At 39.8% G+C, this 27,172-nt stretch overlaps 3 protein-coding genes and 1 non-coding gene across 4 annotated transcripts; 1 reads left to right on the top strand and 3 right to left on the bottom strand.

The window, feature by feature from the left end:
• The first annotated feature begins 3,653 nt into the window (after positions 1–3,653).
• ninj1 (ninjurin 1) lies at positions 3,654–9,514 on the top strand. The gene is made up of 3 exons (XM_041034274.1): positions 3,654–3,814; positions 6,955–7,192; positions 8,531–9,514. The coding sequence occupies exons 1-3, from the start codon at positions 3,758–3,760 to the stop codon at positions 8,671–8,673; spliced, it is 438 nt and encodes a 145-aa protein (XP_040890208.1). The 5' UTR covers positions 3,654–3,757; the 3' UTR covers positions 8,674–9,514.
• A 55-nt stretch (positions 9,515–9,569) lies between these two features.
• Positions 9,570–13,698, bottom strand: card19 (caspase recruitment domain family, member 19). The gene is made up of 6 exons (XM_041033355.1): positions 13,653–13,698; positions 13,043–13,182; positions 12,390–12,546; positions 12,174–12,236; positions 11,909–11,974; positions 9,570–11,729 (listed from the first exon to the last, which is right to left on the bottom strand). Exons 1-6 carry the CDS (start codon positions 13,657–13,659, stop codon positions 11,620–11,622), a joined length of 543 nt encoding a protein of 180 aa, XP_040889289.1. The 5' UTR covers positions 13,660–13,698; the 3' UTR covers positions 9,570–11,619.
• LOC121179964 lies at positions 10,428–10,555 on the bottom strand. The gene has a single exon (XR_005893909.1). It is a non-coding gene; the product is annotated as a U6atac minor spliceosomal RNA (small nuclear RNA).
• A 1,017-nt stretch (positions 13,699–14,715) lies between the features above and the next one.
• On the bottom strand, positions 14,716–25,426 carry bicd2 (bicaudal D homolog 2 (Drosophila)). The gene is made up of 8 exons (XM_041033353.1): positions 24,933–25,426; positions 21,712–21,924; positions 20,810–20,962; positions 20,057–20,521; positions 18,437–19,441; positions 18,060–18,211; positions 17,347–17,578; positions 14,716–16,005 (listed from the first exon to the last, which is right to left on the bottom strand). The coding sequence occupies exons 1-8, from the start codon at positions 25,170–25,172 to the stop codon at positions 16,003–16,005; spliced, it is 2,463 nt and encodes an 820-aa protein (XP_040889287.1). The 5' UTR covers positions 25,173–25,426; the 3' UTR covers positions 14,716–16,002.
• Between the last annotated feature and the right edge of the window lie 1,746 nt (positions 25,427–27,172).

Raw genomic sequence — 27,172 nt, 5'->3', positions numbered from 1 at the left:
CCCCGGTAAATTGTTAAACGCTCACCGGCGACATTGTGGGAGGATGATGAGCATGCTCCTCTCCCGGCGGTGGGAGAGTTTGCTGCCTACCTGCAACACTCGCATGCAGTGACGCAGTTCGCCAGCTCAGGGTGTATTATGGCCTTATGACTTGAATTTGCTCAGCACACAGTACATCCCGACAAAATGTCCAGCCCGGACAATGCGTGAATTGCTCGTTGCCACCTCACTCTTGGTCCACCTTGCTGCAATACAGCACAGAGCTATTCAAGTTAAGCCTGATGTCATTGCCAGTTTAACCTATGAGCTCACGCAAACACTTCCCTCCACATTGCATAAGGTCCCCTCTCCAGCGCATACTATAAAAAAAACAACAACATGTGATTTGTTCCGCAGATAGATCACTGGCCTACAGTGGACAGGCCAGGATGTTTCGGCTGTGCCACGCATTAATCCCTCCAAAGACACATCACGGGACGGCCGAGTGCGCAGCTGTCAGTCCCTGAAAACGCTCATCGACCCGGGCTCTGGCTGATGCGAATAAATAGCAGGTGTTTCGGCTGAAAACCCGAATCAGCTCCGAGATGTGTGACCTCAGCATCTCTGCATTGTTCCTTTAACTATCTGCACGTACTGTTTTTCTGTTTTCTCTCTCTCTCTCCAGAGTGTTGTCCTGAAGCGGAGTGCAGGATGGACACAAGCGCTTATCAGATTATAATGCTCACTGCGGCACAGTTTCCTTCAGGTTGGAACAGGAGGCTGTCAGCGCATCTCTCGTCCAGCTGATACGAAGCCTGTTGTCTTCGTAAATATCGTCTCTTCGAGTATTTCTTTTCTTCTTTTTTTAGGGGGGGAAACTAGAATATTTCACGGCGCAACCCACGCCCCTAGCAACAACACGTATCCAATAACTCGGCACGCTTTTAGGCGGCACCCTTCAGCCTCCCCTGATACAGGCTGTGTGGACCACACCACTGTCCGCCCTCATCGTGACGCGCTAAGCCTCCAATGGGAAGATGACTGTTAAAGCCTACCCACCAAAAGGGACGCTGCTGGGAATTATGGGCCACTAGATAAAGACGCACCGGACCCCATCTTAGTGTTACACTCTTCCACATGGACCCCATGCTGGGAGGCTGGGGCGGTGAGCGATCTGAGTGTCATGAACTGCTTTATAAAGTACTGTCTCTCTCAAACACGTATCGCCGTAGGTTTTCAGTGCCCAGTGTTTTTGAAGTACTCCAGGGTGATTACAGGACTGTTTTCCTTTTTCATCTGGTGTTGTCATTTGCATCCTTTTTTCATACTCTTGTTTTTCCTAGTCCTTTGTGTCCATGCACACCTTTACTGTAATTGCAAAAGTGTTGCACATTTCACACTAAAGCGTTATGTGAAAGCCACTTCATGTTGCTGATCATTTTGCTGGATTTTGTACTGTATGCACAACATTTTCTATTTAATCTAATTTTTAAACTAATTTCACCAAAATATTTGACAATGCACTAGAGAGAAGCGGGTTGTTGTGTGGTTTCTTTCAGAATTATATCCCCAGCAGTTAAACTGTTGTTATTTATTTATTTTAACGTTTTTGTAATATCCCTTTCTCTGCCTTCTGCTTGTAATTTTGATAGCCTACGGCTTCCTGGCTCAGGAGCCGGTGGGCGGGGTTGGGGAGGTCATCAGGAAACTACATGCTCATTGTTAGTTTATGTCTTAGTCTGTTTGGGTGACTTCCGTGTGAAACTCTTCTCAAAGGGTTTAGGCTTGGACTCAAAGGTTTTAGGACCTTGAATGATCATTAAGATCATAAGAAAATTAATGTTTGCACAATTTCCAAATCCATATGACTTTGCACAAACCATACATCAAATATCTAAATATCTAATTAACATAACTAAAAAAAATCCTTGGTATTTTGTATATGTGCACACAGGGTTTGAGCAAGGTTTGAGCTGTAAACTCTTGCTTTTTTTCCAGGTTCCATCTGGTTTCAGTCTTTCAGTTGCAAATCTTTAATGTCTCAGCCTTGAACTATGTTCTCCACTGTGGCTTACAGTCCCAAATACCACAATTCATGAATTCTGCAACAATGGGTCCCAGTGTTCTGCTTGGGCTTGCCGCATGCAGCTGTATTTAAATATAATAAATACGCCTCGGTAGAGTAGTTTCCTCGAAAATTTGCCTTGTTATGTTGACAAATTGTGACAATGTAGAGTGAAGTAAATACATGAAATAAATAAATGTGGTTTTATTGTTTTTCATTATTTGCTCATTCTCTTTTTTTGTTTGTTTATGTTTTGAATTTGTTTCATTCCACAGAATCATAAAATTTGAATTGAGGGGAATTGAGCTACTATGGACGCGAGCAGTGAGATCAAACTTCGTTGTAAATTTTATGGGGTCAGCATTGAGGAACAACCCTGCCCAGATTACCAGGGAAACACTGAAAATAATAGGAACCAGTTTGTGGGTGGTGTCAGGCTTCGGAGGGCCATTATACAATGAGACACAATGAATGTGACAGTTAAAGTGGACATCCTATTCACTGGCTCTCATTTTGTGGTCTCACATGTTTCTTTGGATAAAGGTCCAAGCTGGGTCGAGATCAAGCTCAGACTTAGACTTAGATAAACTTTATTGATCCACAGGGGAAATTGCTTGGTCACAGTAGCTCAGTTGCACACGAAGAAAAGCTGCTGGTGTTTTGTTAACTTTGCTAAAAACACATAAATTAATGAATACATGGGACTGGTAGAAAAGAAACATGGGATAGTTTCAGTACTAGATGTATAGTACCATTACCACTCATACAAGATTTCTTGTTGAAGTGTCAAATATGCTACAAAAATAGCATGAAGTCTGGTATCTGGATGAGTTTCTTTATCTCTCAAGACCCTCAGGTTATCAAATAAGTTTTAGTCGCATATGTCATTGGCATAAAGGTGAATATCATCTTACAATATAAGAATGTATCTTATAATATTCCCCATGTTGAAATTATTAATTTATTTAGGCTGTTTACTTTGTTCTGGTAGATCGAATTACTTTTGGTGTTGGATCAGGATTGAATTATTAACCTAGAAAAGTGAGGCCCTGGGGATCTGGGGCAGCTGCAGGACTCAGGTATGTGCCAAATTGGTCTGTGATCATCTAATTTATTATAAATTTGTTTGGTAAAATGCACAAAACACAATCAAAAACTGAAAGTTAGTGCCCTAATGTCTTGCAGAGAGGTAATTTTACATGTAATTTAAATACCTGCTGCTTACGTGGGGCATATCCTTGAGAAAAAAATGGTTTCGTCAAATTATAACAAACTACAACATGTTTTAAAACGTCCTCTTGCTGGAGCTGGGCCCGTTGGGTCTCCAGCGTGCAATACCGCGTTAACACACACGGTGGCAGGAAAGAGCCACCTGTACACTTTGTCAATGAATATCAACGTCTACGATCTCAGTCCAAATGAAAGCAATGCCCGTTCATGTGCATGACATCAAGGTTTCAGGTCCACTGTGGGAAATAGACTTATTAATAGTATTATTTGTGAAGGGCTTGACCTGATCACACTATTCCACAGCTTCCTGTAGACAGCCGCCTCCATGTCGGAGGGGCGGTAGTCTGGAGCTCCTCTCCTCCCGTCCTCCCAAGCAGCTCAGTATAAACAGTTTGCGCTAGTACCCGCCGGTGAGACCCCCGACTTTTCCCACACTGTACATGACCAACCAGTCCGGGAAATACAAGGCAGTTTATTAACAAGATGGCTACGGAAAACTTGGAAATGAACGGTGATGCTGACCGAAACGGCGAGGCGGAGGTAAGGCGGCGCTGGTGCCTTTTACAAAGGGTAGAATAGAGCTTCTTGTGCATGTTATACCACCACTAATGTCCTCGCCAGGCTCAGCCATGGGTGAGTGGTGAGTTCCCACAGAAACACATCCTGGTTCTTATGAGAGATACTAGTCGGCTTCACGGGGAATGTGAAGGGTGCCCTTGTCTTTTTTTTTTTAACTTTCCATCCCCCGTCCATTCAGGCATCATTGTGTTGTTTGATGTTAGCCAAAGCAAGTGAACGAGAATTCATTAAGCTAGAGTAAGCGATTAGCGGGGGAGCAGCTGAGCTTCGGATTAGCTCTAATTTCTGGGCTAATTTGAACGTTTCACTTATTCACAAAGTGTGCTGTGTTTGTGTTGTGAGAGGACTTTGCCTCTGTCCCTCTGCCGAGAGGCTCAGCTTACACATAATGACAGACGAGACAGAGGAGTATGTGGGTACAGTGTATAATCGTTGCCCTGTAAAGGAATCCAGGTGAGTCAGCTTTGTCCTATGTTAGTTATAATATGCTTTGATGAAGTGTGCCCGTCAAAAGAATGCATACATCCCCTCTCTTCAACAATTCATCTTTGTCTTGTATTAGGAAAGTATTAGGAGTGTCTGCTCTCCTGGAACAGAAGGTTTCCCTAAAAGATCAGACATTTTATACATCCTTAATGCTTTACATTTTATCCATTAATAATAATAATAATAATAATAATAATTGACTATTGACCAAGGTAATTTTATCCATTAGAAAGTTACAATAAAACTTAAAATGGGAAGTGGTCTCTGCAATAAAACTTAAAATGAGAAGTGGTCTGTATAATAAAAAGTTAAACCTTGAGCCACTACATGTAACTGAAGGTTAATTAATGAGGAGGAGTGAAATAAACTTTTCTCTACTGGAGTAATCACTGCAATGCTGCTGTTTGCTCTTCCACTCAGAAATGATATTTGCTTGTTCCACATTAGTTATTAGTATACATATTAATGTACTGTAATGTAATTATGCCTGTTTCAGTTTCGATCAAAGCTTTTTATTATGATATGATCAAAGCAAAAGAGTTTTGCTTCTCTCCATCGTGCGAAAACTCTTAATCCATTAACTCTGTGAGTGCCAAGCTAAATACAGCTTTACAGCCAATAAAAACCCCTGACCTGTTACAGTATTTTGAGTGTATATTTTCCCTGGAAGGATTATTTTAATTTCCTTGATTTTTTTAAATGAGAAAGTATTTTTCTATTTCATAGGTAGATATTTGTACTATTATTGTACTATTATATTTTATTTCATAGGTAGATACTTTGTTTTATATCTCTGTGTGATACGTGTTGGGTTAAAGAAATCTGTGACATGAACTGTAAGATCCATGATGAGTTGGCATGGAATGACCCAAAGATTAACTGGTAAAAATAATATAGTTAGTTTCAGGAAAATGATCATTGGAAATAATCAGTAAAGTACTGGACATTGTGTCAAGCTTCACATGTAAATGGATAAAAAAGTAAATGGTGTTTAAATACATAATATAGTTTACAGCAGGTATTTAACGCTTGATGGCAAGGGAAGAGGAAGACTTTGTCAGAGACAATAATAATATGCACACCAAGTCAGGTTTATTTGTACAACTGAGACATATCATTTCTCAGTGGACTTGAGAGAGAAGCACATAAAGAAAAAAAGAAAAAAAAAACACCTTAGAAAAGGAAATTACCGCTCTTTGAAAAGCTCAGGGTGCACAGTGAGCTGTAGGTGGGAAGGAGTCAATTACAAAAACTCAAAATGAAGCTGTGACAGTTTGAAAAGCGAGAGTGGGTATAGTGGGTGTTAGCTAGTGACCCTCTCACTCATCTGCTGGTCTGCCACAAGAGCATCTTTTTCCTCTGTGGCCTGGCAGATTTTCAGAGGTGAAGTAAGAGGAATGCTGCGTTGAACCTCTGGGCATGATGTTGCCAACCTGGGCACAAGGGCGACATTGTGGCACTGCTAAACTACACTCCACCCAGATGAACCCCTGGGCTCTGTACTAAATGTATAATAAACAGAAACGGGTGCCTCTGCATTGACCCTGGTCTCTTGTGATGTTATGTCTATGCAGTTTAAATGAACCATTTACCTCATACTCATTACACCTGCAAGACAAACTGAAAACAACTCTGGTCTTTGCTGTTTCACAAAAGGGAAGGAAATGAATTCCTTGACAGGGCCTCTTCCTGGATAGATTAGCCAGTCTGTCTGGGTGTTAATGGAACATGAAATTCTGCTCATTTTCCACAAGTGTATATTTGTCATATTCTCTTTTAATTATGTAAGAAAGTGAGCAAGTGAGTGTAATTATTGCTATGAGGTATCTGTGAGTTTTCTAAGTTGTTCACTTTTTCCACTGTATATGGGTGGAGGTCAGTTTAGCCTTCTTATGAGTATCATGAATGACCGGGTGAACTCCAAAGGATGTGGGATGGAGGATGTGATGAATTATTTTTGCCATTTTAGCCATGTGACCCTTTAAGTTAAACAGTGTCCATGCCTGTACTAAGTCACTGAACACTTTCATTTCCATTTATATCTTCCCTATAAAAACATACTGTGGTTGCATAATTTTGGGGTTTTGTTTTGTCATCATACTGAACCAAGCGTGATCTAATCATATGTATTTGCTTTATTGAGATGGGTTAAATTGTTCTAAAACTCAAAAGGTTAGATCTAAAGTGTGATTCAAACAAGACTAATATAACTGAAACACAATAAATGGCTGTGAAAAAAACCCCCTCATATTTGCAGTGTGAGTGTCTTGGTGGTAAAAGTGAAAATGGTCAAAACTGAAGTTTCCACCACCACAGTACACTGATGTGTGAGGCTTATTTTTACATGTATTACATTAAACGAGAGCTGATGAATTTTTAAATCGAGTAAGTGCATTTAAAGATACCCGAGATATTACTTTAAAAAATTATTAACTCACAGAACCATTGATAAAAGAATATTAGAGATCAGTCGTAAATCCTCAACTGACCGTGCAAAAACGGATTATCAAGCCCTTTGGCCAAACATGTTCCCAGGTGTTACTTTGTCTTTGTCATACTTTGTTGTTTGTCATTCTCTGTGTCATACTGATGTCGGGGTTTGTGTTTGTGCTCAGGTACCGCTGCGAGGCCGGTCGAGGAGGCAACAGGGACCCCTGAACATGAACCATTATGCCAACAAGAAGAGCGCAGCAGAGAGCATGCTGGACGTGGCTTTGCTGATGGCTAATGCCTCACAGCTGAAGGCTGTGCTGGAACAAGGACCAGAATTCACCTTCTATGTGCCCCTCATTACTCTCATTAGCATCTCTCTCATCCTACAAATTGTGGTGGGAGTTATGCTCATCTTCATTGGTAAGTTGGGCTTTTTGTTGGGCAAACTTTCATTCATTCACACTTGAGAAGAGAAAGTGAAAGCTGAGCCAAGTCGGTTTTATTTATTTAGCCCAAATCATATTGGGTTTTCTAATCTGTGCAGCGGACAACACCCTCTATTCTTAAACCCTCTATTAGATATATACAAAGAAATACTAATATATATATATATATATATATATATATATATATATATATATATATATATATGTGTATATATATATATGTTTTATTCTTTTGGCCCTAAAGTGCTCTAAAAATAATGTTATTTTCTGTTAATGTAATTTATTTTGTCCTCAGCTTAACAGCATAAACAATGAGGTCACACAAAGACTCAGGAATAGTTTTTTTCTGAACATTTAAGTACAGATTTAAAGCAAATAACTGTACTCAGTACTCCAACTTACAACTTACTTTTGGCCCTGCTTTACAAGCAAAAGAAGAGTCAAAACTCATACTTGTAGCAATGTGTTACCAAAATTATTACACCTTCAATTTGTACTCAGATGTTCACAAAAGCCGTTTGTTGTCATCAGTCTTTGTGTGGCCTCACTGTTGATTTAATTGATTTATAATCTCAGTTTTTTTCTCAAATCACAGATCTTTTCTGCAAAATTTCTCATTTAGTTCGTTTTCACAGGTTTACAAAGAGTGTTTTACAACCACTGGGCTGTAACATCATTTATTTACATCATTTCACTAGATTAAGATCTTACTTACTCCTGCTTGAGCACATAAAACTGGGAGCACACTATACAGTTTTTTTCTCAGTATAGATTTCAAATTTATTAAACTGGTAAATTGGAAGGTCTGGGCCCTGCAGTACAAAGTTAGTCCCATTCACTGACGCAGTCCCTGCCCCCTCACCTCCCCTGTCCTTATCTTATCCTAACAGAAAACACTGTTGTGATAGAGCACCACAGCAGAAAGAAACAGCTGTAAAGTCACCTCTGCTGTCAGCTGTTTCCAATCTAAAATAGGTCTGTTCACTTTTGGAAGGTACATTATGTCATAGGAGATTTACCAGTACTAGGATGGTGTGTAAAAAAAAAAATGCAGACTGACTAAAAGAAGATCCACACAGGTCCCTTTCTCAGACCAGTGGAGCATGTAATGTCCTAATGGAGGAAGAAGCTAATTATTCACCTGAGGCCAGTGCTGTCAGATGCTGTTAATTTAAATGTTAGTCTCCAGTAATGATTACTATGCTACTATGTGACAGGAAGCTGTGCGCTGCCGCCTTGTGGGGAAAGGAGGTCACGCCTACTGTCTAAGAAAAGATTTGAATATCTTTATGTGTCATTTCTGTTTTATCAGTTAAGTGGAACCTGAATGACGAAAGCATGCACTACAAGCTGAACATCATGGAAAATGTGGCCACAGCCTTTGTCTTTGTAATAGTGGTAGTCAACGTCTTCATCACTGCCTTCGGTGTCCAGCGGCCCAGCCCAAGTGCCTAATCACCCTTTATCTGATTCTTCACGCCTGCGGATCAACTTAGTAAAGAAGGACTTCCATGTTATTTCTACAAATGCACAGGATATTTATTCACCAAACTAAAGGTGCATTTGTTGTTCTGTAATTCAATCTCTCAGGCTTGAGGAGAAACAACGTACCCCGAAGATCAAGTGTCATTGTCTGCTGTATGAGTCTGTGAGTGTGTGTTAGGAGGGTTCCCTTCTTCACTAACCATGTCTATGGACAAACGGGTGGTTATTTTTATTTCATGTAGCAATTCTCCCTTTTGTTTCCTCTCATCATGCTCAGGTTGCTGATGCAAAAAAATGATTACCTTTACGTATAAAAGAAACATATCAGGAGCAATATACTGTGTGTCAGTCACAACCGCTAAATGTTTCCTGGAAAAAAAAAATCTATTGTTATTTGGAAGTTAAAATTTCTTAGTAACAGTCAGCATAGGCCTAGTGTACGTGTACATCTTGTTTAGAAGTAATGAAAAAAAAAAACATAATCACCACAGCATAATCCAAATGAATTTCTTAACAGGGAGAGCAACATGGGCCATCTTGGCTCTACTGCTGCCCAAGGCACCCAACAGCTTAATTATGGGGGCAAATGTACTGTGTTTTAGTGTTTTAAACCTCAACCAAATGATTAAGTGGACCTTACCTGCTTTGTTTTTTAAGTTCCATGCAATGTCTATTGTGTAATGTTTAAACTGATTTACATGTATATATTGGTGTCAGTATGTGTTTGTGACTTTAAGTGTACTTTAAAAGCTTTTTTTAAAAAAACACATTTTTGAAGGAAAAAAAGCTTTCTTAGCTTTTGCAAAATGATCCTGTGAGTACTATTTTGAAAAAAATTTATAAATAAAACTACAAAAGTGATAAGATGTGTTTATTGTCCTTTATATTACCAGTTTTTTTTCTATTACTGTACAAAGACAAAAGTCTCAGTCAAACAAATGATGGCACTTCTATGTTTAAGGCATTTTCACATTACAAATTAAAAACAGAATGTCACAAACACAAAGGCACTGCTCAGTGAGAAGACATTATTGACAACCATCAGAAATCAAATATCAATATCTCCCTTTAGAAACGATATTACAAAAGTGGTACAAATACAAGCTGCAAAATGTTTTGAGGTGCCGCTGATATTGCCTTTTCTGATGGCACCTAAATCCTAAAGATTATCATAGTTACTGTTACGTTCTGAAGCTCTTTATTGTACGTTTCCGAAAGTGTTTCCAAACAACTTCAAAATTACCATCAAATGCTTTATGTCTGCTATTTTAGATCTATTAATTTACTACTCCACTTTGCATTTAGAATAGGCTTATCACAAACTCACTAACTCTGCAAAAAAAAGCCACAATAAGAACATAAAAATATCCACAATGGAATATCTATCAATATTGTGAGCAAACATTTAAATGTGCTCTTTAAATGTGCTTTTTAAAATCTCGCACAGAGTTTACCATTACTGAGACACACACTGCAGAGCAAAACCTGCAGCTTTCCATGGTGTATTCAGCAGTAGGTTAAATGCCACCACCGGCAAACCGGAAATATATAAAGTTGGCATCCTGTGGTGACCCAATGGAAATAGACAGACACGCTTCCCGTCTTAAAGTACATGGTGCATACGGGAGACGTGGTCTAGGCCAAGTAAATATACAGTTAAGCTAAACCAAGGCATCGTTTGTTTACGTTCTCAGTCTTTGACAAAACTTTAAAGTTTAACAGCTGGAAAAACATGGTTAGAGATGCCACGAAGTAGGTGGCAATGCCTTAACCGTATGTGTGTTGCAGGCCACAAGGGCCAATTCCATCCTTGTCAAGGGGAGTGCTAACCTTCTCTCCTTTCATACAACACACCTCCAAACCAGCGGACGTCACATTATATACTGGGAATTACTCACTTTGGTTTCACTTATGGTGCATTTTCTGGATTTACGAGTATTATATTTACAAAGTGCAACTCTTGTATTTTTCCCTTTAATCTGGTAGATCAGTGTTTAAGCTTCATTATTACAGTTCCTCGATGTTAGTTTATCTCGGTTTGTTTTAGTCGCAACTTTACCTATAATGCACTGCGCTAGGTTAGCGGGATATCATTGGTTGAAGCAATCACGTGATCAGAACGCTCACTATGAACTCGCCTGAAATATCGCACTGCACCCCCTGCTTGATATTATTTATGGCTGTACCCCGGACTAATAAATATTTATATTTTTTATGTGAACAGAGAAGTGAATCGAGAAGGTTTTTGTAACCAACACAAGTTAGTCTATGTTTGGTGCTGTAGTTTCGCTTCTGACCGCAAGATGGTGATCATGGTCTGGTCTGGCTCTATGCAGGGTGGACATTGAAATTATTTTAATGGCCCTTTTATCAGTGGCGACTGAGCAGATAAGGCAGCATAATTCTTCTTTACTCAAATAAACACACTGCAAAAATAGTGTTATCTGGACCCAAGTAAGGTAGAAAATTGGTCTGAGCCACTACACCAAAATGTACTGATTAAATGGGGACTTATATTTTTGTAGTGACATAAAATGTTCTATATAGCCAAGAATGTCCATACCAGTGTTAATATTTTAGTTATTTCATGTCTCATTTTGTCATCAAAACAATCAGTGTTTTCTTGGTTTGTAAAACTGCTTTACACTACATTTGGAGCTTGCTGTGAAAATAAATTGTTAAATCTTCTTGTTCCTCGCTTAAGTTTAAAGTATTCATTCCTTCAACCTGTTTAAACAGACTGCTGGTATAGTACTAGAAAAAAGACAAGCAAAGTGCCAGCTGTAACAAAATGCTGTATGAAACTGTATAAAATTAGTATTGAACCCTTCAAAAGATATAGTGTGCTGTGCTTTGGTATGAATAGTATTCATTAGAGCAGTACCGCCGAAGCACCTGGTGTGAAGGAATCACCCCCTAACTCATGAGGCTTTCTTCAGTGTACCAAATAAGAACCTCCTGAGCTTTTTTTTTCAGGCCCAGAGCAGCCATCCCGAGGGCCCGACTGCCTCCCGTCACTTTAGCTTCTACAGAAAAAAGAAAACACTTTCTTAGTAACTTTCAATTATGAAGTGGTATTATCCATGAATTATGTTTTCAACAACATTCATGGACATAGCTGATTTGCATTAACTATCCAATAACAATGGCAAAATCCAGTCATCACTATCGCAAAGTTAGGCGAAACAACTGGAAACCAACTTACCACCATAATAATAGAGTAAAGCCATTCCAACAGCAACACTGAAACATCCCAGGAAAAAGAGGGGACCTGGAAAGAGGTAAACATGTACAGCGTAAGGATGATTAATTATCTGGTGTGCTTGCCGGTGCTAAATAACTAATTATACAAACTATATTATGATTTTGCTGCCAAACATTGAGCAGTTTCATAATTTTGTGAACAGCTGAGCAGTTTGAATGCTGATATTGCACACGCTGACATACATTCTTTTACTTTCACATCTTACCTTTGTCGTTCAGAACATATCTCTGTTTGGGAGCACGTGGATATGTAAATGGATCCAAGGAATCTAGAAGCAAAACAGATAATTTTCAGTGTGTAAAATAAAAAGTAGGCTAGGATACACAACTAAATATGTATAATCCATTATATTATGTCTAAATAATGATACGTATCTCACCGAGCTCACACATGGTATAAAAATAAGTTTTTAGGCACTAACCTCTCAGGCGGAGCCGTGTGGGCAAGCTGTAGTATACCTCCTCTACATGCAAGTGCAGAGCTCTGTAAAACTCCTTGCATGCTTCCTCGCCTTTCCCTTGCAGATGTGTCAGGAGTTCACCCAGTCGAAAACTAGTGGGCACGTCCAAATTTCGGAACTGGATGACAATAACAGCAATTATATATAGAGTATATTTTTTGTCTTCAAATGGAAATATTCTTTCCCGTGGTGCTTTCTGACACAGAAGCTTGTAACAAGGTAGTCTGAGTGGATTGCCCAAGTCAAGTAAAGCATCTCCACTGGAATTCTTTTACAAAACATTTCTCATATGTACAGAGACCTACTAAGCCTATCATGGTCATATAAACTATGATTGATTGTAGATTAAACTATAAAACACATTTAGCTACTGTATTAAATGCTACTGTTGTTACACCAGAAATGATAATTACATACACAGGGGTCATTCGGTTGTGTGATGGATACCTTTACTACAAATAAATAGTGAATATAATAACGACCATTTTGAATTTAAAACTTTGAAGTAAATTTCTAAGGCAGAACTATTAATTATCGTGGAGTAATTTTATACTGTGGTGTACACCACTGACAACATGTAAGGGCAGTGAGGAACTTTGTGCATGAGGCCTTACTTTGGTGGCCTCCTTATCTGTGAGGATCTGTGGGTAGATTCTGTTGAGCTGCAGGATGAGTTTGTCCACCAGCTCTGTGTCCAGTCTCCGGTCAGCTTTGAGGAAGGCGCTGTCCTCTATTAGCTGCTCCTGAAAACTGTCTGTCCGTGTTACCGGAGGAAAAAAAACAACTTAGTTTTTAAGCAAAACCCTAGGTCCGTATGTACTGTTCCATAGTAAGTTAGCTTTTCACTGAAAGATACAGGCTTCTGAACGGAAATTTGTTGAGATTATCGCTAGTCTTTTCTCGCAAAGTGTGGCAGGAGAGAAGTGTGTGGACATGGACTGGAAATGCTGCGATAAAACACTTCATGGCCATTTAACTTGTATGCTGACAGTAAACTGAAAAGAAAGGATCTTTCCCCTGTCAAAAATACTGTTTTCAGAAACTTCAACAGGACTTGAGACGTTACAGTCACCGGCAAAGCGAGGAAACCATTCAGGTCGTTCACGCTGTGCTTCTGTTCGCGATTTCGAGCAGATAGGAAGATGTTAAAGTGAAACAGAAGTCTGAATAAGAGGTAAAAATGACAGTTCTTTTGTTTTTGTTAGTTTAAATAAAGACACGAACCTCCCATTGTGGAGTCCCCTCTGCCCTTCGTTTGGACACGCCCTCTGACGCCAGCGCGCTGGCAGGGAGTGGTTTACGTCAACGTCTTTCAAAAAAAACAACTTTATTTTCAGCCTTCTGAATGATATGATGATAGCGCTGTGGACGGTTTGTGCTGTTCAGCAGAGCTTCAGAAGGATAATATAACAATTAGCGATTTATTTCAAAAAGACATTGCCCCCAATTCCTGACAGAATTCAATTTTCCCATTTATTTATTCATTCATTTATACAACTTTAGTTATTTGTGAATTTCGTTATACAATCTTTTGTCGCACAATGATAGTTTAATTGAATCTTGAATTTTATAATAGTGTAACAGACAATGTGCCTTGGAGAAAAGTGTGATCTCTGCCTCTCAATGTACTTTCTTACTAATAAAGTGAGAGACGTTTCATTAAAATTAATTCACAGGTTCTACTGAGTTTGACTGCTCATTTTGTAATACTTCCAGAGTGTTACATCTGTGCTGGAATTACTCTCATACAGAGAAATTTTGATTGTGCCTTCATCTACACATATTTCATTGCATTTTATTTTATTTTATTTTATTTTTTTGATTCTAAGGATGTTTTCTTTGGTATGTCTGATTTTAAAGTGGAACGGGGGTAAATATTTTAGAATCAAATTTTTTTTTACTTACTAAATACCTCATCCGGAGAGGTATATTCAATGGTTCTCAGCCAATCTTTTCTGTTTTAAAGAATGAACTCAGTGAATATGTGGATACTATAAAATACTCAAAGAATTCCAAAGCTATGAGGACTGTGCTGTTATATGAATCCTTTAAGCTTGCAGGTCTGATATTAGAGCATCTTTGACTCAAGGTGGTGCTTTGATTTAGTCTCTTAAACATGGAGCCTTGTTGTCCTCAGTTATTTTTCTCTCTTTGCCTGCCTCTGTATATCTCAAATATCCTTATTGTCTTTAATTCTTCAACAAAGAAAGTATAAAGTTTTATTGTGAAAATGACTGTGGAGTACTTGCTAATTTAAGTGTTATTGATAAAGAACAAAAAACCCGAGAACTGTGAAAGTTAGATTTATTTCCTCACCTGCCATAACTGGAAGTGGAGACAATAGCCAACAGTCATGAATTTTGCAAGTGTTTTACCACAGTTTAGTTTTCTTGAAATTCAGACCAGCCACCTCCACTCGAATGTCCTTATGAAACAAAAAGGATGATGACATCCTGTAGTCTGAGCAGTGTCAAATAAATACAAATGTAGTTATAGTAAAAACATATAAAATCAATTAGGACCAAGAATATGAGAAACAGTGTGTAAAATATTTTAACATACCATAAACATTTTCCTTTTTTTGCCATGTTTGCAAATTGCACTTGTACACACGACTCAAAATGGCACTGCAGGGTTATTGTTTGCAGACAATGGATTTTCCAACAGTTTACAAAAAAATGTATTAAAACAATTACATTAGAGTATCTCCTTCATGAATAAAGTTTATGAATACTATTAACATCTGACCTTAACTTAGAATTTTTTAAATAAGCTTTGCATTAATACTCTTCCTCAGTCATAACAAGCATTCTTGAATTTGTAACAGCTGTGCTATGTCTACAGAGGAAGAGCCCAGTTATACAAAATTTAGCTAAGACCCTGAATTTAAAGCCCCATACCTGCAGGATCACATATGTTGAATACATTGAAAGCAATGTATTGCATTTTGTTTTAATGAGATAAACAGGAGACATAGTTATCAAAAATCTTATTTAGAAAGGCACCCCTAAATCAAAAAGCCAAAAGGAAAACAACTAAGGCAGAAAAGCTTACTTGTCTCTTTTGTTTGATTTCAACCAGTAGGTTGAAAATACTGCTTTTAAAAAGACTTACCACATAATCTCTGGTTTTGTTGTAAAAAAAATCATACAGTAAAACATTGTATAATACTCTGAGCAATTAGTATGATTTGATATAGAAAGAGGAATCACCTAAGAGCAAATAAGTAAAACAAAAAGTGCTCAGTCAGGGTAACACAGGCAATGAGTGATGAGTGAAACACCAATCTTGGTTTTTCCTCTGGTTCAGTAATAATAGTGGTGCATATTGTTGGAAGACTGAAGGACTGCAGTGGGCAGCTGATGTGATGAGTCATTCTTTCTGCAGTCACACTGTTTGACCCCACTTTAAGAGCTTTTTGTTTTGGCACTCTAAAACAAGGCAAATACTGTTGGATATGTTCTTGTATTAGCAATGACATGATTTGGACCATGATAAGAGAGTAAAAAAAAAACCCAGGAGCCCAGACTCTTACAGACACTTTGGTGGACGTCCTTAAGGCCAGTTGACAGATTTACTGAAAAAGGAAAGATAAAACAGAAGAAAATCACATTAAATTGTCAATTGATTCACATGTCTGCTGAATTACTCAAATGAAATTTACTGATGAAGTTAAGTGAAAGAAAGCTAGTGCCCAGAAAAGATAGCAGTGGAAAGCAGGAGTGAGAGGTGTTACACATGCAGTCTACAATTATGATTCACTGACATAATAATGAATGGTTTAGTCAGCTCAACACTATTTTGCTTAAATTTGATATCAAATTATTTAAGCTTAATCTCCGGTTTCACTCAGATTTTTATATTCTGACATAAACTCTTAAATTTAAGGATACTGAAGTAAAAACTGGACATATTAATACAAACAGTTTTTTTTTTTTTGGTTTGTCTGTATTTGAAAACTCATAGTGGTACCATCATTTATTTTCATGTCTATCAAAATCTCACAAGCTGTTTTGGAGCAAGTGAGAAAACAAAAAAGTTGTATTATGAACCCTTTTGATTTGTAGAACAACTGTTAGGACTGAGACCTGGGTTCATATGATGGAAAATGCTTTCAGATTTCTGTTTAATTATCTCATAAAATAAAATTGTATGAGTATGGTATATCATGAGTGATAACTTTCAGAATTTTACTACAAAATGCTTGTTAACATCTTCATTTGCTGGTTTAGCGTAGTCTAGCTCCATCCATATTGCAATGTCCACCCACAAAACAACTCCACATTACACAAACATATCACAGAGATCAAACATGGATGAAAGCCTGGTACTTTCCATATGAAATTATACCTGCTTATACTTATCACAGCAAATCTGAACAGGCTGTAGTCTGGAAGCAAATGTCAGTTCAATTAAAATTAGGTTAGGTTAGGTTTCCAGTTTCATGTGGTTCTCAAGCCAAATAAAGATATAAATATCCCATGGAATTAAGACTTATGATTATAATCCATATTTGGGATTCTTGTGCCTTCCTTGCAACAACTGATTAGATGATGTGTATTCACTTGACCAAGAAAACAACAACTACTTATAGTCAAAGTATTGATAGTGAAATTGTTTTCATGGTAGAAAATGACCAAGACCAGCACTAAAGACAGATGTGGTTCAGCTCCACCAGTCTTTCATTATGAACATCATCAAATACAGTTATAACAGCAGTAAAGAAACAGTATAATGGCCACAAAAGCGCTCAGCGTTAGAAATGATGAATGAATGCGTGCATGCAAAGGCTGAGAGAAATGCAAATCTTGTAAAATTAATGCAGACGTTTTCAAAGGTCAGGCTTGCAGAAGAACCCAGAGTCTTCAGTTATGCTTAGTGACTCAAGAGTTCCACGGCAGTGCAGCCTCTGACTTACATGATGGCTGGAAGATGCTCCCTTGCCCTTTAGTTTGCCCTTGCCTCCCACTGCCGTGGCACTGTTGCGGCGTGCCTGCTCATGGTCAAACTCCAAGTCCTCCAGGCGCTGTGTCAAGGCCAGTTTCTGCTGGATGGCCATGCGTAACAGAGAGTTCAGGGTCTTCTTCTCATCCTCAGCAGCCGCCAGCTGCCTCTGCATGTCGTCCAGCTGGGTCACATACTCATCACACCTGAGAGAAAGAGAGGGGGGAGATGGAGAGAGGAGAAAAAGAGGAGAAAAGGATGGAACAAGAGATAAGCATTACTACCAGCAGGTGGAGCAGTTTGCCTTGGATTGAGCTGCTGTCACATGTTTTCTCCATTCCCCAGACAGCATTTTCCAGATGGGAGGATGAGGTCCCTGCTAGCTGACTCGCACAAGTATTACATCAGACTGTTCCCACAATGCTTTGTGTCTTTCTCGCAAAGATAAACAGACACTCGCACAAAATAGCTGTGGAGAATAAGCACTAAAGTTTTGAATTATTAATTTCTGTTACTAGGAAAAGATGCTGAATTGAGGCAGAATTAGCAGTATATAAATATATATCACTGTTATTAGTATTTTTGAAATGTTTCCTGTAACAGAGAGAGTACATAGTGAATGTATTATAGGCCATCAGGATGTTTGTCAGGATTTAAACGCAAATCAGTGGTTAAGTAAAGTCATACCTTGTAGCAAACATGGCTCGGAGTGAGGAGAAAGTAGCAGCATCCTCTTTCAGAGCCTTGAGTTCATTGCGGAGCTTCATCATAGTATCAGTCACCATGGCCTTCTCACTGTCATACTTACTCTTCAGGTTAGCCAGAGCCACTTCAGCCGTCTAAAGAGATTAAGATGGTGTTATAGTCACTAATTTTTTCACACTTTCATTATGTTTAAACTGAGCATTTATGTTTAAAAGTGATTGTTTTTAGCTGAAGCCAGTGATCCCTGTTTGTTGTATTTGTGTTTGAGAAACAATGAACATCCTTCCTCTGTGAAAACACACACAGCAGGTCTGCATACACACAATCACACACACACAGACATAGAGTGGTCTTCTGACCTGTTTGTTGGCCTTCAGCACAGCTCTGAGAGTGGCTATCTGTTCCCTTTTGGTGCTAAGCAGGGACTTTAGTTTGAGGATCTCTTCCATGCAAGCCTCTTTGTCTTTGTCTGCCACTGTGCTCAACTCCAGATTGGCAAGTCTCTGGCGTGACAGCTCTGTGGTGCGGTCCACTGCCTGCTGCAAGTAGCGGATCTGGTCCCTGATGATGGCTACGAGGTTATAGATGTTCATGGGTTCTGGGCGGTGCTCTGGGACTGGAGCTGGGGTAGTTGTGGCGCTGCTGGAGTCCAACTTTCCAGGTTCACTCTCTGTGATCAGCCCATTACTGATAAGTACGAAAGACTGGTGCTCCTTCCCTTCATGCCCCTTTCTTACCATGACTTTGCCTTCCTTGTAGTAGTCGAGCATGACACGGTTAGGGGTCTCATTGTTGCACATACACACGTGGTTGTAGAGATTGGCCAGCTCTTCACTAAAAGCTATGAGCTCATCCTGGGCCACGTTCAGGCTGCCAAGCGATTCTCCTGCAGCCTTGCTGGCCAGATGGAGCTCCTTCTCCAGACGAGTCACCTCCGCTTTGTCTGCTTGGCTAATCTTCTCCAGGGACGCCAACCTTGATCTCAAGTCCTGGACATCGCTCTCCAGCTGTGCTCGCTCGTCTTCATACTGGGTTCGACACGCCTCGTACTCTGCCCTCAGTGTCTTCAGCTCCTGCCTCAATTCCCCGGCTTCAGACACCGCCACTGTGTATTTACACTGCAGGATCTCGGGTCCGTTGATGTCCAGCTCGTAGTAGTCTCCGTCATCATGACTGTCCCTGTCTTTTTCACTGTCGAGGGCAGACTGGCGCTCCTTACTGGCCTGAAGTTTCCTCATTGCACTGAGGTTCTCAGTCAGTCTGTTGACAGTTTCCTTTTGCTCAGACACAGTCCCATAGGCCTGTTCCAGCTGCTTCTGGCTCTCCTGCAGAGAGTTTATCAGGGCCACTTTCTCCCGCTCCACCTACAGGCAATCAAAGGTTAGTTGGCCCATTTTACAGCACAAAAAAAATAGCAACAGCCCTTTGGTTAGGCGGAAGAATACGTTCAAATTCTTCAAAATCAACTAAACTGATTTCAGAGAATATCCCCATAACATGTTGTGGGCAGTTCAAGAAGCCCAGAATGTGTCTACTGTACAGAGTAATCCTGTGAAGCAAAATTTTGAACAAATCGTATGTTTTTGCTGTTTTGGCTTTGGCAAGAATCAATTAAATAACCTCACGGCTTATCCTGAAATCCAACAATTATGGTAGCCATCTTTGAAATAAAATGTGGGGTCAGTCAGTAAATGCTTCTTTCTGAAGCTACTATTCTCTTTACATTCATTCAATAGTGATTAAAGTATAAACACTGTGCATTTAATTAGCTTTGTCTATTCAGGTCGAATAAAGAGACAACTGGTTTACTGAGAACAGACAATAAATGACTGATTGCCACTGATGTTAAAATAGAAAGAGAAGATCTGAGGCACTGCACTGAAACTTAACCAAGTCTCTTTTTTGTATAAATATCTGACCACAAAGCTAAAAACAATGGGTCAGGCACCACACTGTAGTGTACCATGTGTGTTTCATACCTGTACAAGCTGTTGTTTCAGTTTCTGGATCTCAGAGATGTTGAGCTCACTGAGCAGGTCGTCCACCAGGCTAGGAGCCGGTTTGAAGGCCTCTCCTCTCCTGTTCGCGGCAGCTCTGTTGTCTTCATCACCCTCACCCGTCTTCACCAAGCCATTTTCGAAGCCTCTGATTAGATCATCGTTGTCAGGCTCACCGAGGGCGGAGGAATCCTCGTGGAGTTTCAGGCTGTCGAAGGAGATGTTGAACGAGCTGCTGTACACCGAGCCACCGATGGTCATATAGTGGGAGAGCTGCTTGCGCAGGGAGGCCTTCTGCTCGCGCTCTGTTTTGATCGTCTCTAAGGCCTCTGTTAGCTGTCGCTCAGCGATTTCTCTCAGACGCATGGCTTCTTCCAGCTGGCTGTGCAGGCACTGGGAGTCCTCCTCCAGACGGCGGATCTCATGCTTCAGACCTTCAAATTCCACCTGTACAGATGGTCAAAAATATAAATAAAGCTGTCAGTAACTTTACCCGATTGCACCCACAGTAATTTTCATATTAAGCCACATATCTAGTATTGGAACAGCAACATGTTTTGCTGCTTTCTTACACTGGGAGTACATGACACACTGATTACTGTGGTTATATGAGAGCCTAAAAGCAATAATGTGGGTAGTTTGAGTCATAAAAACTAATTACTAATTTAACATTGTTTCCACCCAGCTCAAGATGTGTAACAAAGTGAGTGTTGTGTTCTGTCTTATTTGTCTTACCTGGTTCTGTCTCAGCACAGACACTTGTTTCTGAAGAGAGATGTTCTCCTCCTCCAGCTCGCTGTAGTCCTGCAGCAGACGAGCCTCTCGTATTTTGTATTCTCTGATATCATCTCGTAGCTGACTGCGCTGCAGCTCCACCAGTTCTGAATTCTGAGGACGAGAGGGAAAGGGGACAAATAACGGCCTGTTATGGCAGGATGCATGAGCGTGAACTAATTGAAATCAACGTTCGCCGTCTTTGATTGAGAGAAACATCAGCCAGGCAGTGCAAGCTGCATCACTGCAATGGTCTGGGTCAGCATGTTTCAAATACCACAGGGGCAAGACCTTGGCAGGGAACGTAATGACGGAAGGAGGACATGGTCCACTTACCAATGCATGCTACAGAGAGCCCTGGCGGAGGACATCCTTTGTGTCACTCACAGAGGACCATTACATCATCTTTCCTGCTGGGTTCAGTGCAAACTTGCTAACTAACCCTCTGCCCATTACAAGCACCAATTCTCTCACAACTCCCTCAGACAACATCACAACTTCTATTAGCTTTATTAACTTTATTGCTATTTTTAACAATAACCGATTATATTTTACATACATTTTAAAAAGCAAATGAGGAGTCTTACAGTTCTTAAGCACCACAGACGTGGACATATTTGATCTTCAGCTGACCACAAGTTAATAAAAATTGTAAGGTGTAAAAGAGGGGCTTTGTGTGTCAAGAAGCTCTAGACAACAAACTAAATATAGGATTTGGAATCAAATTACAATTAAATCTACAACACAATAAATAGTAACACAATAAGTGAAAGGGGCTGACAGATTTCTGAAATCACTGTATATGCTAAATGGGAGTTATACTGGCAACCTGCATTTTAATATTTAAGTTTTTAAATGAATACCTCTTTCATCTCGAGGGCAATGGAGGACAGGCGATCGTTTTCAGCTTGTGCACTGGTGAGGGAGGCTTTGGCCTGTCGGAGCTCATTCTGCAACTCTAGGACTTTTTGCTGGTAGACAGCCTCTTTACTGGCAGACTCCAGGATCAGTGACTCTTCCCTACTTTCCCCATCTGCTGCCACCTTCCTGTGGGTTGAGTAAGCTTGTCCAAAGGCCTGGGAACAGATAGAGAGAATAAAAATCAGAACACACTCCACTGATCAAGGATTATAAACACACACATCTAAATTTCTCACACAGAACATCAAATATAACCAGACAAAACACTGACCACAGAATACTTATTCAGAAATACTAGAAGCTTGTCATTCACTAGTTTACCTTAACCCTGCATTGATTATTGGGTGTGTTACAGGAAAACATGTAGTCATGAGTACTGTGTCCCCCTGCCGCTACATTTCACGGTTTCATGATGTTCATATTACACACAAACAGTGCATGGAGAGAGATTACTGCAAGCACTAACTGCATTTGATCTGCATAAATCGGAATCTGTCATGCTCATATGACAAGTTGGAGCAAACTGGAAGCTGCTGCCTTCCAATCCACACTCAGGGAACAGAAATAAAAAGTCATCTGTGCCAAACCCCTCCTTACCTATACCCAGACTTCACCTAAACCCCTATTAGATTTATGAAGCTTATTTAAAGTGGTAAACAGCCCCTGGAGAGAGCACTCTCTGACATGTCAATGAAAGAAACCCTGACGGAAATTCAACAGAACTGCCCACTAATGGGGCTGTGAATTCACTAATGGCTAGACAGCGAGCAAGTGTCCAGGCTTAGGTTAACAGTATTAAGAGACAGTCAGGACAGCATAAGAACAGGTTAATAGGATGAACAAGTCGGTGTCAGATGCCAATACACATCTGACTTAAAGGCTTATAGATACCCAGCCAACATCCACTGACAGTGAGCCAAACTGGTGATGTAACAGTTACTGTCCAAAAAAGTCCTGAAACCCACCACAGAGTTGTAGCTCTCATTCCCATGACCTCCACCTTTTTTTCTTCAACAGTTTCAGTCAAACGAATTGATGCTGATCTGATTGACCAGTCAGTCAATCAACAGTGATGTGAACTGATCAGGAACCCAAATACACAGAGTATACAGATGGCTGACTCATTTTCCTACATCTGCCTCAGTGATATACTCTATTAAAGAGAGAAGCAGAAGTTAGAATCATGAGACACCAAAAGAATTAACTACAACAGTTAGTCACATAGTGACTAGACCGTGATCTACACTGTGAATAATATGACAAACTTCCCAATCAACATGACACTGAGTATAAATCATTCAAAGATCCACGGGGACTCATCTGGTGAGGACACAACTGAGTTCCTCATCTTGACTGAACTGAATTGCAGCTTTTCTTTGCCATATATGATAGTAAACTGATTATATTTCAAATTTGCGCTATTGATATACATGACACTGGGCTATGGGAAAGTATAACTGTTTTTTTTTTTAATATATTTTAACAAAACTAGTCCTTAGTTGTAGCCTTAAGTGTCAGCTGGACTCAATCAATATAAATGTATAAATGTGTAGTAACGCTTGTAATTAAGCAATGTCTTTTTTCTGTTCTTCTGTTTGAGTTTGTTCACTATCTTGCGATCTTGTGCACAATCTAAAGCAGTTATCTGTCACGCCACGTGATGAAATATCACTATCTCACGTAAACATGCAAGAATGCTCCCTGAACTGAGGGATAGTAAAAACAAACCCAATGCACTAAATTATTAAGAGTGGTCGATAACAAGTGGCGACCATGACCGCTGAATGGAAGCTAATGTGGAAGCACCTTAGGATACAGTTCCTTCAAAGGTTGGTAAACTAACTGCAAGAAACCTCTGACTATACTGAACAGAAGGGAAAACCCCAACTTCTCTCTTAAAATAAAGTCAAATTCCCCACAAGTTAGAATCTCAGTAGCTACTGTTGCTTCTTCCTATGTCCGTCATTGAGGGAATTTTTTATAAATAAAAAAAAAACACCTCTCTATAAAGAAGGTGTTATGGTGATATTGTATGTTGACACTATCACTGACAGATGTTCGAGCCTCTGACATTCAGCAGTGGTGGCTGGTGCTTTTTCCCTGCCCACATCTGATTAACAGACAGAGATGGCGTACCCAAACTTCAAATCGTCCCTTCTGAAATCAAGGGTGATGTTACAGTTTGCTTAAAACAGAACCAAATGACTTCCCAAATGCTGAAGCCATAATGGATGTGAAAAAAAGATTGGACTGACTGCAGCATGGCTCAAAGTCATGACATTTTTAATGCTGAAATTAGATGAGTAAAACTTTTTTTTGAGATGTTGAGATCATGACCAGTGAAAACCTCCTTGCCATGTGGACCAAGGTCTTTACTGACCCAACCATACTGACAAATCCCAAAAAGGAGGTAGCTGGTGAGGAGAACTTCAGGAAAACCAGAGGCTAGCGCAGTTGTAGTTCTAGGTTGGAAACATCTCTCCAAACATAGGAGAGTTATTAAAAATACAATGAACTGAACTGCAGAGCCTGCAAGTCTGAAACATTTTTCCTTTCATACTTTTGGACCCAGTAAACCAACATCAGTTTGGTCACATAGGCATGTAAATTTGACACAGGCTGCTGCAGCAGCAGATGTCTGATTTGAAGGCCTCAACCTTACATACCAAGAGCGAGTACAGGCAAGTGACCAAAAAGTAATGACATTTTTTTTTTTTTTTTTTAATCCTTCAATGTGAAGCAGTCATTACGATCAATTCTACATTTGGCTACCATATGATAATCTGAAATATCCTTATGACAGACTCCATATAACATTTCAAGATAATACAAGCAAGCCAGTTTACTCTTTATGGCACTTTATGGTTCTTGGAGGCAAAAACTCAAGTTCTGGCTGAACTTCAAAGACACCAGACCAAAGATTGACAGCTTATATAACTTCTGATGGTTCTGATTATAGAGCTTATGATTCAGACTGACACGTTCAAAAACAGTCGGTGGACAAAACACTGACCGCTGCGGCACCAAACTCTTTAACTATTACCGTGCTGCTGACAGAACACTAGCTAGGTTACGCTAAGTGTTCACATACCGATACGGTAACCGTTACAACCACCGACAGCTTTTTAAAGCGTCTGGCTGCGTGGTCATGACCTCGGGTTACCTCCTTCAGCTGATCCAGCTCCTGTCTGACCGTCTCGTACTCCGTCTCCAACTCATCAAATCGCTGCTTGAGCTGCTGTTTCTCCTCCAGCACCGCCAGCCCATACTCAGCCGCCTGGATCTTCTCGTGGGTCGTCTCACGGAGCTCCCGGGTAAGACGCTCGATCTCGGCTCGGAGCCACTGTGGCCCGGCCTCAGTCACCAGTACCGCTTCGGGATATTCCTGCTCCTCCATGGACATCTTGGCGAGACGCCGACTCTCAACTGTAACGGGACCCAGCCCTGGCTAGTAGGAGCAGAGAAAACCACCGAGACCGCAAATCACTGCCTTCTTTGTTTGAGCCGCATTGTCGGGATTTAAATGGCGTTTATTTCCCTTTGCCTTTTTTCGCCACAGTCTTCGACGAAGTTCAGCCTAGAGGATACTTTTATCATTCTCGAAGAGTTCCTTCAGCTCCTTCGTGAAGCTGACAGAGGAAACTTCAGCTGAGATCATCGATTGGAAAAAGCTACCCCTACACACTGCATTCAAATTTGTGTTTGTGGAAAGGGAAATGTAGTTTTGAGTGTAATGCTAGTATCCCAGAAATCACGTACTTCAGCGCTATGTTGACTTCAAGTACCAGAAAGCATTGCGCGGGCTTGGACGAGCGCAAGTAACTTACTGAAGATGTCAATATAACACTGCCATCTAGAGATTCTATAATGAAACTACAACTACACACAAGACAGACTGCATTTTATTTATTAAAACGATTGTGGCTTGACTGATTGAGGATTTTTTTTTATTAATGATTAATCATTAATCGAATATTTAGTCGACTAAATAATTTTAAATTAACTGTTTAATATTTTAGACTATTTTAGACTAAGAATGAAAAACTCCCAGGGCCCACTGTAAAATCTTAAAATGTCTTTAGAAAAGCCCCAAACCCAAAGACATTCAATGAAAGTGAGATAAAATCCAGAAAAGCAGGCTGCATCCAGTAAATATTTGCCTTTTTTGCCTTAATTTAACAACTGACACAGTTAATCAATTGTCCAACTATCTGTCACTGGACAAAACTGTGAATAGGCAAATTGTTTCAGCTCCATTTCTGATTCCAATGAAACTGTGGCTTCACCAACACAACATCTGCTCTCATTACCAAAATGACTGACAGTTTACATGGACTGAAGTTTAAAATGTGTGGGTTTTTTTTTTTTTTTTTGTTTTTTTTTTTTTGTTTTTGTTTTTGTTTACTGGACTTTGTTCACAGACATTACTGATGTAATGTCAAATGCCAAACAAAAAATGTCGATTTTTCATCCGGATGTAAAATTCTTTAAATCCTTGATTGAATTTCGAAAGATTTTCGTTGTCTTTGAGCCTCACCCTCTCTGTTCTTAATCCTCAAGAAACACGGCAATAAAACGGCATGTGTATGAATGTGAAAGCAAAACATTCTTTTCTGGGACTTCCCTTTATGCGCAGTACTTGGCAGAGTGGTTTGACAGGGTACAGGGAGCTTCCTTCCTGATCTCTAAACACTTTGTTGTTGCTACACCTGCCTGGAGACTTAGCCTGCAGCTGAACTTAAACTGTGTGTACACCTGTGTTTCGGGGTTCACAGACTTCCACCTGTGCTAATGGTAATCCACTCTCTCACTCCCTTTATATGTTACTGTTTTGTGATACAATATAGTCTATGTGCTGCTTTCTGTTTCTTGCTTTCTCTCTCATTCTCTCTCTATTTCTACCAACAGTCTTTGTGTTTATCCAACATACTATTTGTGTTGATATGTCTCTACCAAGTAATCATGATGATGTTTCTTTTTCAGGAATATGGAAGGAACCCCACCATTGACTTTTACCAACACTGTAGGATAAATTTTATGGTCTACATTAGTGGGTGGTAGTGGCACACAATGTCTTAAAAGAAATTCACTTTTGTTCAGAAGATGTGTCTTAATTTTAATCTTTTAATCTATTCTTCTGAACATTTTTCAGACAAATATTACCATTTTTATGCAGTCTGCTTTGGTTTGGGATGGGGAACAGCACTTTATAGGCCTTTTCGTTGTAAGTAGAGAGTTCTAAGTTCTTGAATGGTCATGCAAGTTAATATACACGTTGTTGGGAGAATGTTAATTTCCAGTAATCCACTTTATCTGCAAACCTACCCATTTTTGTTTGGTATATTTTAAGTTTACAATGTGTATTCTGTAATATATTAAGAATATTTGCATTTCATTTCCAGC

The sequence above is a fragment of the Toxotes jaculatrix genome, chromosome 3 (genome assembly GCF_017976425.1).
Source record: "Toxotes jaculatrix isolate fToxJac2 chromosome 3, fToxJac2.pri, whole genome shotgun sequence".
NCBI lineage: Eukaryota > Metazoa > Chordata > Actinopteri > Toxotidae > Toxotes > Toxotes jaculatrix.
Note: the sequence above shows the minus strand (reverse complement) of the source record. Positions and strands in the feature narration are given on the sequence as shown.